The sequence below is a fragment of the Gordionus sp. m RMFG-2023 genome, chromosome 3 (genome assembly GCF_954871325.1).
Source record: "Gordionus sp. m RMFG-2023 chromosome 3, tfGorSpeb1-WG-v2, whole genome shotgun sequence".
Taxonomy (NCBI): Eukaryota; Metazoa; Nematomorpha; class Gordioida; order Chordodea; family Parachordodidae; genus Gordionus; species Gordionus sp. m RMFG-2023.
Genome location: NC_088777.1, coordinates 48,442,350 through 48,461,636, shown reverse-complemented (window position 1 = coordinate 48,461,636; position 19,287 = coordinate 48,442,350). Strand labels below are relative to the sequence as shown.

The 19,287-nt window shown below is 26.4% G+C and overlaps 2 protein-coding genes and 1 long non-coding RNA gene across 4 annotated transcripts; all 3 read right to left on the bottom strand.

Moving 5' to 3' along the window:
• Window positions 1-1,373: 1,373 nt before the first annotated feature.
• LOC135927535 (serine protease inhibitor 42Dd-like) lies at window positions 1,374-3,858 on the bottom strand. Its single transcript, XM_065463576.1, has 5 exons — window positions 3,717-3,858; window positions 3,509-3,641; window positions 2,610-3,057; window positions 1,999-2,371; window positions 1,374-1,792 (listed from the first exon to the last, which is right to left on the bottom strand). Exons 1-5 carry the CDS (start codon window positions 3,748-3,750, stop codon window positions 1,554-1,556), a joined length of 1,227 nt encoding a protein of 408 aa, XP_065319648.1. The 5' UTR covers window positions 3,751-3,858; the 3' UTR covers window positions 1,374-1,553.
• Window positions 3,859-4,431: 573 nt separating this feature from the next.
• On the bottom strand, window positions 4,432-5,325 carry LOC135926614 (uncharacterized). The gene is made up of 3 exons (XR_010571930.1): window positions 5,028-5,325; window positions 4,901-4,989; window positions 4,432-4,666 (listed from the first exon to the last, which is right to left on the bottom strand). It is a non-coding gene; the product is annotated as an uncharacterized LOC135926614 (long non-coding RNA).
• Window positions 5,326-8,000: 2,675 nt separating this feature from the next.
• Window positions 8,001-11,205, bottom strand: LOC135926114 (venom protein 302-like). 2 transcript variants are annotated; one of them, XR_010571785.1, is made up of 4 exons: window positions 10,265-10,371; window positions 9,253-9,376; window positions 8,997-9,123; window positions 8,001-8,281 (listed from the first exon to the last, which is right to left on the bottom strand). XR_010571785.1 is itself a non-coding variant. In XM_065461809.1 (4 exons), the coding sequence occupies exons 1-4, from the start codon at window positions 11,104-11,106 to the stop codon at window positions 8,259-8,261; spliced, it is 333 nt and encodes a 110-aa protein (XP_065317881.1). In that variant the 5' UTR covers window positions 11,107-11,205; the 3' UTR covers window positions 8,001-8,258. The 2 variants fall into 2 exon arrangements, 1 of the variants encoding a protein (XP_065317881.1); XM_065461809.1 differs by lacking the exon at window positions 10,265-10,371 and adding an exon at window positions 11,048-11,205.
• Window positions 11,206-19,287: the final 8,082 nt, after the last annotated feature.

Genomic DNA, 19,287 nt, shown 5'->3' with positions numbered 1-19,287 from the left:
GTCAACAGTGCATTTTATAGGAAATGCTGCAAAATTAGGCAGTAATCAATTGCACATGTAATTAATTCCCATAATTACCTTTTTGTAATTAGTAACTATAATTAATCCATTTTAAAAAAAATTGGTATTTATAATTATTTACATTTTTTTACTCGTTAGGTCAAAAAAAGGAACTCTTTTACTCGTTATTTTGCGAAAAAATAAACTCGAGTTACTGGCTCTTCAGAAAGTAACGCGTCACTTTTAACTTAAAAAAAATTAGATAACATATATATATTACAAAAATAATATGAGATTTTTTTTAAAATAATATCTATCCTTTTTTTTTAAACTACAGGGACCAACTTGGTTTCTAAGATGAATGATATGAAGTTATTCATGGTAGGGCTGATGTTCTCTAGAATATTTGCAATGTAGTGAATAATTACCTTTATTCACAGCGAGCATAGTTAGACTTAGATGGTTAAATATTTATGTTATAAAAAAAATTATCAATTCTTTAACCTCCCCCCCCCCCCCTCCCTCCGTTACAAACCTTTGCCAGCTCCTCGCATTAAGAGTGATAATTATTAACAAAATAATCATAGATAAATGAAGCCCCTATTATTTTTTAATACCCATGACCATAAATCTCCCAAACCCCACAAGCATAACATTCAAATTATAAAAAATTAATTTAAATAAAGGTATAAAAAATAATAGCGATTTTATATCCCTAATGACTATAAAAGGCTTTGATTTTTTGATACGATCTATGCTCTACTATGATAAAAAAAAACTTATCTCATAAACTCTCTTTAAAGTTTACGTTTACATAATTTTTAAAAAATATGGAGGTAAATTGTTCCTTCCTTGTTTCCAGATCCATTTAGAACTGCCCTTGATATCTTTAGTCCTATATTTCTAATTAAATACTGGGTTAGAACAATATAATTTTAGACTACATTATTTCACAAATATGCAGATATGTAACTTCATGAGACACATGAAATTAAAGAAATAATAATTTTTTATACGCAATGATATTTCACGGACATCACCAAAAAATAAATAAATAAATCAACATTGTATTAAGGTAATATATTAGCACGAGTATAATCACGTTTATGACTTTTCTATTTTTTATATATTTAATAAGTTTTAAAACGTTAGGCTGTTTAGAATAACTTCTAACCGTTTCCATAACGCCATTTTTTTCAAAGTTCTTTTTCTGGTTAAAAGTGTTCTTAAATATAAATATCTTAAGAAGGTATTAATTTTAATTTAGAAACAAAACTAGACTAAAACAATTTAAATATATAATTTTATTGCATTTTATATTGTTTAAAATTAAAAAGAAAATTAATCGACAAATAGAATATTTGAATAAAATGTAAAAATAAACTTTTTTTTATTGGGTTTTATTTGTTATTAATTTATGACTACATGGGTATTTAAAAAATATATTATATTTATCTAATAATAAAATTTAAGAAAAAATTATTGTAATTTGCATTGGTGGTAAGATGACACCCATATTCCTTTGAATTATAAGATTAGGTTGATTTGTCAGATTATTTTCCATTGTACCTGCCAATAAAGAAGGGAACGTTTTTCTTTTTACCAATGATGACGTAAAGAAATGAATGATCTGCTTTAAATTCTTCAGTGGTTCCAGGATTTATAGGAGTTTCTTTAGACGGGGAATTCGCTCCATCCACATCGAAACTTACACCAGCTTGATGGACATATTGATTTAGGGCCAATTTACCGGCTACAGCATTTGAATCCATTCCCGAAAAATCAGCTTCGCCTAAAAAAGATTTTAATTTATTTTAGTTTTCTTAATGATTTAAATTTTCGAATCCTTTAAAGTGGGAAAAATATTGTGCACAAAAATGAATAATGTAAAATAAAGACGAACCTTTTCTTTTTATCTATATTCCCAGACCATAAGTAATTAATAAAAAAAATAAATATGATTTAGAAAATGAACTTTACAATACAATAAATTATTACCTGGTGTAAATAGATTACCCAAGCCAATGGCCTCGAATTCCGAGTTGAGTTCTTGGTGAGATAAGGCCTTGAACTTAGGTATCGAGATCTTAGCGTTCATAGGTTTTAGGGCAGCGATTAAGTCTTTCAAAGTTTTCGTATCTAAGCGAGAGGTTTCGAAGGCTGTTAGACCGATGTGGTCATTAGGTAAGAATATATATTTTGCCAGGGTATTATTAAAATAAGGCACTTCCAAAATTCTGAGGGATAAATTCGGGATGGAACCTATTTTAAATACACCGGTCTTTTCCATATAAGTTTGAGGTTTAAACGCTCCGTCGACAGTCTTAAATTGACCTTGGGTAACGGAATCAAATTGTACCTCCCATTTACCCTGAAAATTAAAATTGACCATATTTATGTATTTGTTTATTTTTTTTTAAATTAGATCATATTATTTAATTCTCTTTCTTACTTTTTTTTTAATATTTAATGTGACAAATTAATGTAATAAAATTAAGATAAGAAACTTGAAAATATATCCGATAAATTATTAATATAGAATATATTATTTAAACTATTGAGACCAAAGAAAATAAATAAATTCATTAAAACTATTTAAAAAATGAAACTTTAAAATCTAGCGCACTGATGATCAAAAATTTAGTGTCGGAGGTAAGCCATTCTTTCAGAACATGGTGGGACATTTTACCATTTGTATCTTTACTCACATTCTGGTTTATTTTGGCGGCAGCCACTACAGGGTCTAAAAATTCTATATTAACGGCTTGCAGAAAAAATGCTCGTACGCCATCCGTGTAAGACTTTAGCAGATTTATCGAATCGTCGAAATAAAAAAATTTGGAAGATAAAAGTTCGTAATTTTTTTGGAAAACGACATCGACGTAAATCAAGGATTGAGAATTTATATGATCTTTTGTAACTGCAGCCAAACCCAGTGTACTTCTAATAGCGTTAGCCGTGCCTCCATTGGCACCCATATGCAGGCCCAGAAGATTCAAGGTCATGGAATAGGGAGAAAAAAACAAGTCCTCTCGGGTATCTCTTTTCAATAATTGCCTTTTATTTTTCATTTTTATTTATTTTTTTTGTAAAAAATAAATTAGTCATGTATGTTTCTTTAGTTATTTTACTATCATAAAACGATCACTTTAAGCAAAAAAGATTAAATTTATGCAAAAGAATCATATTGCCTTTGTTGGAGTTTAAATTTGTTCAAAGTGAAAAATAATAAATTATAGTTCTTTATATAATAATATTTTTTTAAGGAAATCGCCTTTAATTATATTATTTGCAGTGTTGTTAAAATGGCTCGATTTAAGCCTATTATTGCTAACGGCTAACTCAATATTTTAACTAGAAAATTATTGCTCTAAGCCGAGGTTAAACCTTTGTGCAATCTAGGGCCAAAATCTTCAGGCTTGCTTAATATTGGTTCACATAGAGCCTTTTGGCAACATTAAATTTATTTGTGTGTAACAAAATAAATATATAATTTGTGTTTTATTACTTGTACATATTGATTGCGACTTTCCAGTTAGCATTAACAACTTCTAATAACACGGGGGCATTAGTGTCCTCGAACATATTGCTTGCAACATACCCAAGTTTAAAATCGAACATATTGCATGCAACATACCCAACTTTTAAAAAAAACAAAATTATAAATGAAAAAATTTGTATTTCATAAAAATAGTTGATATTCATTTTTTATTTACCGAATAGGAAAAAGACTAAATATTTGTAGATCATCTCTTTAGATGGGTTTCTGCTCGAATTTAATTATTTATATAAGAAAATCATTAAAAAATTTTTTAAAAAAATTAACTTTAAAAAAAGATGAAAGTTAGATTATTTATATATATACATAAAAATATACTATTATAATATATAAATAACATTATTTGGCTTGAATAAATCTCTTCTATTTATTTCAAGACTAGATCTAAAACAATGGGACCTGATAAGAAATTACAAGATTTTTTTTAAAGAGATTTTTTAAAAAAACACACATTTTGAATTCGAAAAAACAAAAGAATAATTTGATCTGGAATTTAAAACATAGATATTTTTCATCAAACAAGTTCCGGATCATTTAAAATTTAAATCAGAATGATATCCGTTTAAGCAATCATAAATTTTCCAGAATTTTGGCGAAATGTATAAAAAATCATGGAGATTTTTAAATGAAAAATAAATTTAATTTATTTTTTTTTCTATTGAAAGGCAACTATCGGCGTTTCATGATGTACTTTATATTATATTGTTCGATTTTTAGCAAAAACTACCTTTAGTGCTCCGCCGAAATCTAGTTTTTTTTCTGCATATCTTATCAGGCTCAAAATATTTGGCACCTTTAGAAATAACTTCAAGTTTAGACTAATTGAAAGATATTTCACTGCAACATATAGATAATAGCTATAGATATGGGTTTGATGACTATTGAAAAATATTACTGTTGTAACTGTTGATAAAAAGAGAAGAAATAAATTTAATATAATACATCAAATGTCAGTTATTTTCTGACAGGGCAATTAAGTTTACCTTGGGGGAAAAAAAGACTTGATCAAACACATGATGGGTTGATTTAAGGAGTCCTTTGTTGGAAACTCGGGATGAAGAGATTGGATTAATTGGAGAAGATGTCAGCGAGGAACTAAGAATGGACCTTTGGGAAATGAAGAATCGGATAATTATGATTTATATGATTTGTATATTTTTTTTTGTTAATGTATAGAGATTGTTGGTGTTTGTATGAATAAATTTGAGTCTTCTTATTCTTATTATTGAATTATGATTTGTTTTAATTACCATTTCGATATTTTTAGAAATATGTTTCTTAAAAAAATATTAATCTATTTTTTCTAAGTATCTTAATATTTTTTTTCAAGATTTATATTACTATAATTTATTTCACGATTTCTCTTCATTTGAGATTGGTTTCCTTATTCCTCTGTTTTATATTCCCATAATTATTATAAAATAACTATACTACAAAATAAGTCAAATACTTCAAAAAATAAGTATACCTGGCACAGCATCCTTCGATAGTAATAAGTTTCATATTATATAAGTATTATTTGTCCCGACTTTATAGAGATGTTGGAACCTCTTTATAAAATTAGAATTCATTGACCGATCTGAATCTGATTCGACCTAACGCGGGTAAGTCGAACACGGATAGAAATTTTCTCGGATTCTCGCTGATTTAGAAATTATCATAAAAAAAATTTACCAGACTCCATTTTGTTTGTTTTCCAGATCTTCATGTGAATATATTTTCTTTTTTAGAATGTTGTATCTGCCACTTTAAGAGTGACAAGTGTCACAACATCATTTTCTTATATTTGTAGGATTTTTATATTTTTAGCCTTGTTTTTACTTTTAGCCTCTTTATTTATTTATGATAATTTTATGATTATTGATTTTTTTTACCTCGAGGAGATATATATATATATATTCAGTAATTTAATTTCTGGATTTTTTCTCATCTAGTTATAATTTTCAAGATTTATTTTTAAGGTATTGTTTGAGTAAGTATGATTGGGGTAACTATTGGAGTATAGATTGAAATAGAACGAACTAAAAATAATAATCGGAATATATATACATATAGATAAAATAATTTTACTACTTTACTTTATTACATATTTATTAAATAAGTAAGACATAAATATTTAAAAAACAAAGGATTAAGGTTAACATAAATATTAAGAAAAAAAATACTTTCCCAAAATTTGGAAAAGTGATATAATATTCACATAATCTCAATTATATAACTTTTCTTTAATAATCATTTACACATAGTCTGTAATCTTAAATAATATAATAAAAAATTTTCTAATTCGAATTATCCATTTTTTCGTTTTCATCTAAAATATGGCAACAATCGTTATTATGATTTAGTTCCCAGAATTTTTCAAGAATTTATTTGTATGGACATATATGTATATTCATTTTTGGGCATAAAGTTATTTTTATAATTCGTAGATATGATAGTTATTAGATTTAGGAAAATAAAAGTTATGAGGAATTATCCTTATTAATATTCTCCTATCCTTTACATGATCGTCCGTTCTAATTTAAAAAATATAATTACTCTTTCATACTATCAGAAAAAATTTATAACAAAGATTATTGTTAAATATAGGTCTATTATCTTTCGACTCTTATAATATTTCCGATTTTGTTGAAATATCTTACATCTGTCCAATATAAAAAACTGCTCTAACTCGAATTTCTGAAGAAAAAAAATTTCATTAAATTGGTATGGATTTGGAAATATAGATATCTAATATAAATAAAGATTATAAAGCCATCATCTTTAGTGTTACCTCTAAATATATGACCCATCAACGCCAAGTCTCATAGACAGATACATTTTAAAAATATCTGCAAAGTAACGTCAAAAAGTAACGTGGTTATTTTTTTGAAGCAAAGTAAACACCATTCATTACCTTCTTCTGGAAGTAACGATAAAAAATATGGAAAAAAACATATTTTATTGTATTATAAAAAATTACTATTATTTATTTTTTAAATAATTTAAATCGTTATAAAAAAATTTGCATTTTCAATCAAGATTGTTAATCTAATTAATAATGAATCAATCAATGTATATGTAAATTTATATTCTTGTTAATATTATAATTTATTTTATAAAGAATAGTCAATTGTATATTTTCTTAAGATGAAGATGAGTAATGCCTTGTCTCCAATATGAAACATTTTTTACACCAATAAAGAAAACTGAGGGTACAAAGTACACTCCTTTGTAAGTGTAAATTGTGTCCCAACTAAAATATTTTAACCTCAATTGTGGAATAAACATGGGCATCCTTCAAACTGTGCAGCCATTCTTAAGGAAATAATAGGATATCTGATTAAGCTGGATATAACAAGATGGAAACTATTTCTATAACTCAAATTAATCTAGTCTTATTAAGGAGAATGGTCACAATTGACGAATCTTGTGCTAAATCCACATTACAGATTTTCAGATAATGACAGGGATAAATATTGTGTGGCTATATATATAATTTTATAAGTATGGAACCTGTTCCTGTGGCTCTTTCGATTTAGAGAAAGAAGAAAAAAATACATTTGGGAAATCTCATCCCATGATAGCTTTAAATAATTTCATTTTGTAAGCCACTTATTAATGAAATAATAAAGACAAAGATAAAATGTATATAATTGAAGTATTGTTTGCAATATATTTTGGTAATATTTTATTTTAATTGAATTTAGCGAAAGCTGTGTTAAGCACTAAGCACTCTTGTTGATCTGATCAAAATTTTAAAAATCAATTTGATGTTAAAAAATAAATAAAAAATTAATTACAAAAATATCTTATCTTATAATACATTGTTCTTTTTTGCATAATATTATTTGTATTATATATATAGGGGAATATATTTTTTTGTATATAGGTAGTGAGTAAACCGTTACATTTTAGAATAACCAATAACGAGCGTTCCTTTTTTTCAGACGTAACGAGTAACACGTTACATTTTTGAACGTTTAAAGCACTACTTTACATAGATATAATTTAATAGTGGTGATACAAAGATGGGGAAAGGATATACCTTTGGCTAATAAAATATTATAGGTAACTCTATTCCATCACACCCAAATGTAGAGAAAAGTAGATTATGATTAGATTTATGCTCGAGCTAGTAGTTTATAAGAGTAATTCATATGTTTGCTTAAGGACTATATTATAAATCCCAAATGTATAACTTCATTTCAAGAATTTATGGTTGGTTTATTGATATTGTTATGATCACCATTAATATTATATCGGTATAAAAATGTTGAAAAGGCCTCATTTAGCGATTAATAATATTTGAGAGAAACAAAAGTCTATTACCTGGCAATAACATAATAATTATGGTAACCATTCTAGTTAGCAAAACCTATACAACCTAGAATTATTTATAACCATAAAATAAGAGCACTTGTTATTTCAGGTTGTTAAAAATTGTATAAGAATGTTGAAATATTTTTGTGCAATATTTACTGAAAGCTTGTATATTATAAACGTACATGAATGATATTTAAACACAAATTATTTGAAAGATTATTTTTTTTAAATAAAATTTGGAAATAAGGCAATTATTTTTTTATTCTTAAATTAATTTTCTTCATTCATGTAAGAAAAAAAAAATCCTTATGAATCTTTGCGGCATATTCCTATACTGTACGGATCCGGGTGTTGACATTTGAATCCTTGTTTGCAATGGCCTTGTGTCCAAACTTCACCGCAGGGTTCTCCTTCCTCCTAATAATAGTAATTAATTTTTTTTCAAAAAATATCATTAAAAGAAAAATTTAGCGAACTTAGATTGTTGCTTTAATTATTAATTTTTGAAAGTTTAAAGATTAGAAGTCCCTGCGAAATCAATTATTTTTGATAAGGACTCTAAGAATAAAAAAAAAGTTCCATACTCAAGCCAGGGTTTAAATTTATAGTGTAAATTAAAATAAGGAAAATAATCTCATGTCAGTCATATATTTATTTTTATCACCTTTTGGCTAATCTGCTTTTAAGTTTTGGATAATTATTTTCTTTTCCTTTCTCCGCCTAATAATAATATCCTGCACCTGCCTAGTGCCTAAACCTTAAAAAAACAACAAATATTTGCAAAATGCAATTTTTACACCATTACCTTAGGGAATAATCTTTTGCTTTTTAATTAATTAAAAGCCTCTTAAAATAATAATTTATGGGGTTCTATTTAGGACAAAGGATCTCTTTAGAGTATAACTGATCCACTCCTCCCTTAGATTTCAAATTAAATGAAGGAATAGAAGGAACTATCGTTTGCCTGTTCCCAACGATATACCGCTGCTTATTGAATAAATTAATCAGGGGAATCATATATAAGAGGATATATTTAATTTGTTTTATTCTTGTTTTACTAAATACAGGTTTTTCTTACAAAATGGATACGGTCGGTAGTAAAAAATAAAATAAAATAACAATTCAAAATTACTTTTGGGTATTCTGTAATGCATACCCCCTGATTGAAGAGGCTCCCTGTAGCTTTCGTATTTACATATGAATCCTCTAGAACATTTACCCGATGTTCGAAATGGCCCCCCACACTCTTCATCTTTCACCTGTGAAGGATATTCATTAAATAAGTGTAATCATAATATTTTATACCACCTAATTTGATAATGTTGGAATATAAAATTCTTTAAAAAATTCTTCAAAAATTTAATGCAGTTTAATTATTATCAACATACTTTTGCGCAAACGTCGCAGCATCCACAAGCGTCCTTAGTTATGTCGCCTTTACAATCCGTGGGCGTAGGCGTTGAACATTTAGTTGGAAGATTGTGACAAGGACAAGATAGAGCATCTACATGTCTTTTTATATCAATTTTTTTTAAAGTATAAAAAAATTTAAATTTTCTAGTCCCATTAATATTTTAAAAGTATCGGTTATAAGTCTGGACCGGACCATTTTTCGAAATTTTTGGTTTGATGAAGACAGCTGTTCGATCGGATTTTAACAAGCCGACAAATTTCCGTTTGGACATTGATCTGTACACTACAGTTGTTGACCTTAAATTAACTCATAAATTAAACAATCGAACCAAAACATTCTAAAAATCGGAGTTAATTAGGGCCTAACAATTTGATTTTTGGAAAATTTCTAAAATAATATAGGTATATTAAAAGGAGAAATATTGTTATCGGAGAGTTTTCTACAAATTATTTATAAATAACCAATATTTTAGCCCAAAAGCAAAACCTTAAAATTATGACATAGAGTGGGTTTCTTTAAATATTTTGTTTGGCTAAATTCTTAGATTTTTGCTTAAATGGACTAAATCGAGGCACTCGATAACACTAATCATAAAGGGTGAATTTCTTTAACATTAACACGAGGCCCAAACCCTAGAATTGAGATTGATTCTTTAAACATAAATAAGCTCAATTCAGACATTTTTATTCGCGAAATAACCTATTTTTAATATGATTGTTGTAAATTATTTAATATTGAAATGAATTTATTTATTAATCTCGTTCAACTATTATAGTCAAAAAAAAAAGAAGATTTAAATTAATTTTTGGAATTGATTAAAGGAATGATTATTTATTGAACTTAACCCTATCACCGTTCCTCTAATTGGCTAGCCGAAACTTTTGTTCAAAATAATAGAGTCTAAACCTATGAAAGAATGGTTCTTTCAAAAATTAATCAAACAGACATATCTTTTTTTTATAATATTAAACTAAAAAAAAATGTACCCAATATCATGTGAGTGATAATGAGCTTTACTTTGTTCGTATTCATATACTAAAAGATATTTTGTTTTTGTATAAAATTTTAAAGGGACATTTTTTATATTTATTCAAAAATAAATATATGGATGTGGTTAGCGTTAATGTGTTTTTTTTCCGGGAAAACTTTCTTTTAGCGCGATTTATTTAAATTTAAAGATCTAATTTTACCGGAAATATATTATATCATGTTTGGAATACCTATCTTATGAATCGTAGTCAATTTTGCTGATAACCTTTAGGACCATTTATAATTATATAAAATATATGAAAAATTTTATATAAATTAAATTAAGTTTAAGAGTTCGTGAAAATATTGTCTGAAATTCATAGAGTCAGTATTCCAAAACATGATGGAATGCATTTTCGGTAAAATTAAATCTTTAAATTTTTTTTTAAAACGCGCTCAAATAATGATTTAAAGTTTAAAAAATGACACATTGGCGGAAAAAACACATTGAAGATATATCTATCTGCAAATTTAACTATTTTTCACATAGAAATAAAAATTGATTTCAGGTAATTATGTAACAAATAACAATGGGAGGGAAATATTACAGTGTTGTGATGATTTAATGAAACATATTGACGATTAAATTAAAACCCATCTAATAGTTTTTTTAAGATTTAATTTAGTTTGATTTTGGTAATATTTCCGTATTTAATTATTAAAAAATTTTTTTTAAAAAAACTTGGTTAAAAATGCTTTAAAAATATATAGGAAAATTTATATCTATTTATTAAACTTACCCATTAGAATTGAATAAAACTAATATAAATCCAAAACATATTTTAACAGCAAATTTCATATTTTAAGATATAAATTTTGTTTTATTAATAAATTAAAATAAATCAAAATAAAATTTAAAAGCTTTCCAAAGAACGTTTTTAATTGTTAATTATTATAAATGTTTCAGAATTTGTTCTTTTCTTTTGTAAAATAATAAAAATTACCATGGCTTTATATTCTAAGTTTGAGAACAATGCTGTTATCTTGCAATTACAATCAATATTCTTGTGAGGGATTTGATTGTAGTATTAGATAGATCAAGGCTAAAATGACTTGAATTATATTATATTCTGTAAATTAGCAAAGACCCGTGGCTAGTCAATGCATTGAGCCAACTTTATCTCTGTAAAGTTTTGATTTTAAAATTTCATTTTAGAATAACATTCTATAATATCTATATCATTATATCATTAGTGGAGGCAAAAATTTTAAAATTCTTTTATTTAAAAAAAAATGTGTTCTTAAGGTCAAAATGAAAATTATTATTTTTTCATCACAATTTTTGATTTCGAAGTTGTAGCAAATAAATAAATGTTAAATAATTTTCCTTCATAAAATAGAAATTATATAAAAAGTTATATATAAAACCCTCTTTGGATATTTTTGGAAAAGTTAATCATATGTTCACTCATGATAAATATATATTTCAAAAGTTATTATTAATTATTAGCAGACCTGTTGAGGCTAAAGTAGCTATCTCCCGCTCGTACCTTCTAAAAAGGAGCTAGCTCCCGCTCCCGCTACTACATTTTTATAAGGAGCTAGCTCCCGCTTTCTCCAAGTAATGGAGTGCCACTCCATAACCGCTCCTTTTGATTTCCTTTTTTTTAGAAGGTACAACGAAACAAAATCATATATTTTAATCAAAAAGTTTTATTTATAATAATAGATCTATCAAAATATTTATAATCTTTTATTAGCCTTTAAATGTAATAAATTTTCTTAATTAGATTCTAACAAACATCCACGCATCTCCCCTAAGACCTGTTTTGCAATACTAAATAAGCGCTCCACAGGAACACTAGAGGGAAACGGGGTATTGTATTTTATAAAGAGATTTTTTAATTCAGTATAAGAAAAGGAGGTTGAACAAGTAATGAAAAAATTAAAATAATAAATATTTAAATATATTTAAAAAAGTATCATATCTAGCAACCCAAGCTCAACCATAATGTATTGCCCAAAAATAATTCTAACCATTTAATAAAAAATTATTTCAAAATAAAAAAATATATAGTTATCATTTCGTAAAGAAAGATTTATTACTTTTTGTTAGAAATTGTTCCCCCCCCCCCTATGGTTTTTCAATACCAAAAAAAAAATTAATTAAATAAGTTTTATCCCAGTTGGACCTTCCTTTTTTGTTTGTCGCAAATAGATAAAAATTAAATTAAGTTTTTTCTCTTGACCTTCTTTTGTCTTATTGTAAATGCATAAAAATTAAATAAAGTTTTCTTTTGTTTTGATTTAAATGCTTTTAAGGTGCAAATATAGTTTTTGTGTTTTCTTTTTACTTAGGGGGTTTACTTAATTTTGAAGTCTTTGAAAGGATTTTAGGCAAATAAAAGTTAGATAGTTAGGTCCGGGAGATCGCCCTGCATCCAGTGGTAGTTTCGGAAAGTATAGGTGGGTAGGTTTTATTCCTAATTATGCAAGATAAAACTAACACAACTCCGTTTTGCAAAAAACGTTCATTTTTTCACTTTGCGCCAATTTTATTTTATTTTATAATTGCGCGTTTTATTTTTCCCTATATAAGGAACAATTTTTTTTATATTAGATATAGATATTTTTTTGGTTGTATTGACTTTATTAACTTTTTTTAAAAAGTATAATTAATTTTATTTTGATAAAATTGATCTTATAATGACATCTACCCGAAGTCATCAGGTGCCACCAACCATTTTACCCATAATGGAAGCACCAGCATCAGGAGAAAATATATTTTTTAGTTTTGCGAAAAGTGTTGGCCCGCAGTACGTGAGAAATTGTATTACTTTTTCTACATCATCCGATATATGCGTTGTTTGCAAAGGAAACCGTTGTCAATAATTACACAAGGGTTCCGATGCCGAATATTCTTTGATGTTCAGTGGTCTTGACCCCCAGGACGTCAATTGCTGTGTAGGTGCTTCCATTATGGGTAAAATGGTTGGTGGCACCTGATGACTTCGGGTAGATGTCATTATAAGATCAATTTTATCAAAATAAAATTAATTATACTTTAAATAAAGTTAATAAAGTAACTGAAAAATTAATTTAATTAGTTTTAAAAATCAATACAACCAAAAAAATATCTATATCTAATATAAAAAAAATTGTTCCTTATATAGGGAAAAATAAAACGCGCAATTATAAAATAAAATTAAATTGGCGCAAAGTGAAAAAAAGAACGTTTTTTGCAAAACGGAGTTGTGTTAGTTTTATCTTGCATAAGGTATAAAACCTACCCACCTATACTTTCCGAAACTCTAATTATACCACTGATTGCAGGGCGATCTCCCGGACCTAACTATCTAACTTTTATTAGTTGCTCACTTTTGAAAATGAAATACTTTCACTTAAACACAAAAGGCATTTTGTTCTTAAACTTTGATCATTTGGATCAACATCTTTTAGATTAAAATATTTTTTGTATGATGGAAATGGAAAATTCTATTTCTTCTTCTATGATCTCTAAATCCACAAAATCAAAAACTATATTTTATTATATATGAATGTTAATACGATTTACAAAATTTTCCACAAAGTTTTCAATATAAAAATGAAAAACTCGATGTTTAATATTTAAATGATTAGAAGAAAACCAATATAAAACTCGGCTCAATATTCAATAATGAATAAATTTAAATAAAATTTCATTTTTAACGAATTTTAATTAACAAATATTATTAATTTTTTAAAAATAATTTAATTTATATCTTAAATTTGAAAAAGCGGTTGAGCGGCCCTCCTCCACTCTAGCTCTAAAAGGATATAATCCCGCTCCTCATTTTTTGTTTTTGAAAAAATGTAGCGGCGCTCCAGGAGCGTTGCTTTCTAACAACTCTGATTATTAGTATCTATATCTTATCTATATTGCGTAAAAGATATAGTAAAAATATATGTAATAAATTCTATTCGATAAATTAAATTACAATGTATGCTTTGATGAGTATTAAAGCATTTAAAGAATAGTTTAGATGAATGCCTTATGTTAGAATTATTTACATAGTTTTTATTTTTAATGAAGTCACTAATAAATAAAATTTTATTCACTTCACTTTAGGTGCAGGAATTATCACAAAAACAAAATTCTCTTGCAGGGGTTCCTCCTCCACTACAAGAATCAGTTGAACGGACCACGCAAGCTCGAACTCTTTGACAAGGGAAGAAATCATGATTTATTAAAAATCTTAATTATAGAAATAATATATATTTTATTTTTTTTATATTGAGGGAATTAAGGGTAAGAATAATATATTTATAACAGATCCATTGTTGTTGAATCGCCTACTTTTTAAAAATAATTGACTCAACCATCTAATTTGAGCCTCAACGTGAAACGTATATTTCAGGGCTAAAACTTGCCTAATTAAATTTTGGAAGATAAATGATTTAAAAATATTAAATAAAAAATTTAAACAGTTCAAATTTTTAAAACAAAGAATTTTTTTTAAATGAAAATTAGTTATATAATTAGGGGATAATTCAACAATCAAAAAATTAATTATAATAATGTGCATATGTGGAGGCGTTGTTCTTAAAGCACAGTATCGCTTCTCCATGGCGATGAGAAAACATAAAAGATTAGGAATCTTATCTCATATTAGGAAAAACATTTTTTAAAATAAATTTATTAATAATGATTATATTTTGGAAAGGTGATTTATTAATATATTAAGTATCAATATATAGTTGTTAATATTTACTATAGAAACATATGAAAATCCCTGAACCAATTAAATTTTACCGATAAACATCAAATATTTTTTGGTAGGTTTAAAAAGTTTTAAAATTATTTTTCTATTTTTTAATATCAATTATATAATATGAATTCTATTAACTTTTAGATGAGTAAAAAATAATAATTTAAGCTTATTCTAGAGACTTCTTTCATATTAATTTTTTTCCTATCTCATCGAAACGTTAGATATTAAATACTTTAGCTGCCAAAATAATTAAGCAAATATTATAAAAAACTATCCAATTCCTAAAAAAAATTAAATATATAAGAATTACCTTTACCATAAAAAAATGCAGGCAATATTAAAACTAATCAAGAGATATTGTTTTCTATTAAACGATTATTTTCGATTATGGATCTTATCTCAAAGATAAACTAAATACTTATACGGTTGGCAAGTTGAGAAAGGGAGGGGGGGGGGAATACGAAGTTTAGATCGTACTTTCTTACACTTTACTTCCAAATAACTTGCCTTTTCTTTAGAATTATTATTTCTTCTCAAATAAGTGTTTTTAGTATAACATTTCTTGGGTAAGTGGTTAAGCCGTATTTAATGTTATTTTATCAAAGTGACAAATCTTATATTGTAGTGCACATGAATCTTAAATTTTATTATTTATAATGCTTTGTTTATAAATTAAATTGAGAGATTATTCAATTTAAACGATCATATCTCCACTATGGATAATATACCAAATATTTATAAGGTTGGCAAGTTGGGGAGGAACGGGCGAACGAAGCATAGATCGAGCTCTCTTACATTACATTCCCAAATAATTGCGGGCTCTGAATTAGAATTATTATTTACTTTATAATTATAATTTTATCCTTATATTCACTCATAGTCGAATCAGTATTTTAATGATTTTTGGTTATCTTGAAACATCTTATGTTAATTTGTATATTTTATAAAGATTGAATAAAATAACGACTAAAAAAAATATATATATATCTATTATTTTGCTTTATTAAATAAATTTTTAATCTATAATTGGTTAAATTAAAGTTAACGTACTATAAATAAGCAATTTTTTTTATGATGTTATTTGAAATATTTTTTATAAATATATTAGATAAATTAAGTTTCTTATTAGATTTAAAAAATATTTAATTCGTTATTAACTCCTCTAAATACGCGATGCTGCTATTGTGGATACTTGCTACGATATATATAATATCTTCTACGGGTAACATGATTTCAGCCATAGTAATATTATAAATTTATATATATATCACATTTTAGTAGACTTTTGTCAAACGACATTTCCAATTGTTTACGATTTCAATGCCTACTACAACTCGACTGAGTATTTATTACAAATTGTATGCACTATTTAAAAAAATATACTAAGATATAGAACTAAAGCTTCACTGAATTTGGTCGATGATTAGTCATTTGGGAGATACCACAAATTTTATATATTCGTGATCCCATATTCTATTAAACTTACTTCCTTGAACAACAATATTTAAACGATCTGAGATTAATCATTAAAACTCTTAAAGCCACGGTAATATATATATATACATAAACTCATGTAATGTGTAATATCTTTTCTATATCGAGTTTTGTATTTTGTAATGAACAGGTTTATATAGACACAAATCCTATGTTCCTAAAAGCTATAATAGCCGATAAGGATATTAGTTCCGGTTTAACATATGGAACGCTATCATTATCGAATAATTCTCACTTATATCAAAATAACAGGAATTTTTTTAATCTCCATATTTAATCAAATAATTTTTTTTAATAGCTAAATTTTATTCAGCCTTACGGAGAATTGCTTGAGGGAATTCCATGAATCGTATATAATTGCTAAGGGTTCTTCGAGGCATCCATTCAAAAATTTGAGAGCCACATTTTACAAAATATTGAACAATAATCCGAGTTACATCCCCAGTTCAAATCCCAAAATTAAAGTCATCCTGCGAAATTTTCAGAATATTAGCACAAGTAAAATACTTAAATTTCATTCGTATTACTGATATGGTCAATAGTCTTTGGCTTGCCTAACTTTAAAACCATTTTTGGAAAAAGTAAAATTCGAATAAAATTTAAATTGTTTATAATAACAAAATTTGTCAGCCTTTTACATTGAACAACCGGGTGGCTTTAGATTATGTGTCAGTTAAAGGAATTTACAATCTGGTTATCTCCAACGAAAATTCGACAATTTTTATAAAGTTGTTTTAAAAAAAAATATATAAGATTTAAAAAAATATTATAATCATAATAACAGAATGTGGACAATCACCCCTATCTATCGACATATTTGATATATATATCCGTTATTCAATACTATAGAGGCTAACTTAGTTACAGTTTGACCATGTTCGAGATTCTACTTAAGGATATGAATCTGGCTTTAAGTTATTGGGGAAATTTTGATATTTCAGAAAATACGGAAGTCATAAATTAATATTTTTAGTTAACAACGTTTAAGCGAGTTTAGATGTGTGAGTCTTAGAAATATATTGGCCATTATGATTCGACAATAAGAAATCATTTTAGCCGAGGTAGAAACTAATTTCATTTTGCAACATTTACAGTTAAAAATTTTAAGAGAAAATCCAGAATCTTGATCCAATGTCAAACTCTGGTATTGAGACAAATAAATAATCTTTTTTATATAAAATTATATTAAATAATTATCGTTAAATACTAGGCTCAAAAAGATTTTCTCCATCGCGGACAGCGGGGGAAGTGTGTAAGGGGAAATTTTTATTAGCTTAAAATACTTACGAAAACAGGCAAATTCGCGATTAATAAAATTTTACCCTTCCCCCCTAGGTTGTTAAGGATTTTTCTAGTATAGTAGTTTCAAATAATATCATATTTTTTGAATAAAAAAATATATTTAAAATATAAAGATAAGGTAAAGTTATCATAACTGAATGATAAAACACTTTCTACAATAATTAATTTAATTCAATTTACCTCACATTATTCATCAAGGTTGCTTCCAAAGTCAAAATTAAAACAACAATTAATTTATATTATTCAAATTTTAAAAAATCGAATTTTACGCAAAATGAGTGTATAAATGCTACTTTTTCGGTGTAACGAAGGAGGCACTAAATATTATTAAGGAGCACAGACTGAGCACGTAGCGATGGCATTATTTTTAAAATCCATCACATTCTTATATTATCGCAACATATTAGATGGTAATACAGGTGAACTCCAACATATCTGCTATTTGTTCTATTGTCCTGCTAAATATCAATAACGGCTTAGAATTTTAAATTCTTCTAGGAATGGATCACTCTATGTAATGAATAAATACATTTATACAATATATACTTATTTTTTAAATTAGGAATTAAATGCCATTTTTTCGATTGTGAATTAAATAAAAATTTTATTTTAGGCAATCATCCAACAAAACAATTCATTGTCGACTCTCAAAATTCATTACAATGGCACTGTAGAAAATCTATTGAAAAATAACTATGTAATTTACAGTATAACATATGACTTAGAACGCGATTTGTTAAAAGACGAAAAAACAATTATAAACGTGAGTATTCCTTCCACTTGGAATATTACGAAGCGGTTGTACTTATAATAATTTATAATTAAATGATTACTGGGAATGCTTAAAAATTTGACATTTGGGGAGTTCTTACTTAATAATAATAATACATAATTAAAAAAAATTGAATTTTTTTCTCAACTGGAAAATCAATTATCGATAGGAACATCTAATGGGAGTAGCAAGAGGTAATATAAATTTATTAGGGGGTGATTAATTAATTAAAATTTTTAAAAAAATGAAGCAAAATATATTGCTGGAAAAATTTATATAATACTTTTAAACACTATGCACATATTTCTAAAAGACCAAATCTATTTATTGCTATACAATCAAAGTCATTGTTAGTCAAATATAAAATAGGATAGTAGGATTTTTTAACGATCCCTTGTCTCCAGTTGAATATTCTGTTGTCAACAATGCTTATAGATGCCAACTCGACAATTTTATAAATAGTTTATGATTAAATTTAAATACATTTTAATTTGTATTATACAAATTAAAATATATCCGAAAATTAATTTATAACATTGTCCTAGATTTCCCAAATAAGAAACAACATTCATCAGAGGATAGCCATTACTAACATTGTTTAGATTTGTCTATATTCCTAATATATTAATTCCTTTTTAATATAGATAACACCATAGGATGCATTTAAATTTTTATAAATGAAGTGGGAAGGATATTATTAGCTCAAAATGATCGTACCACA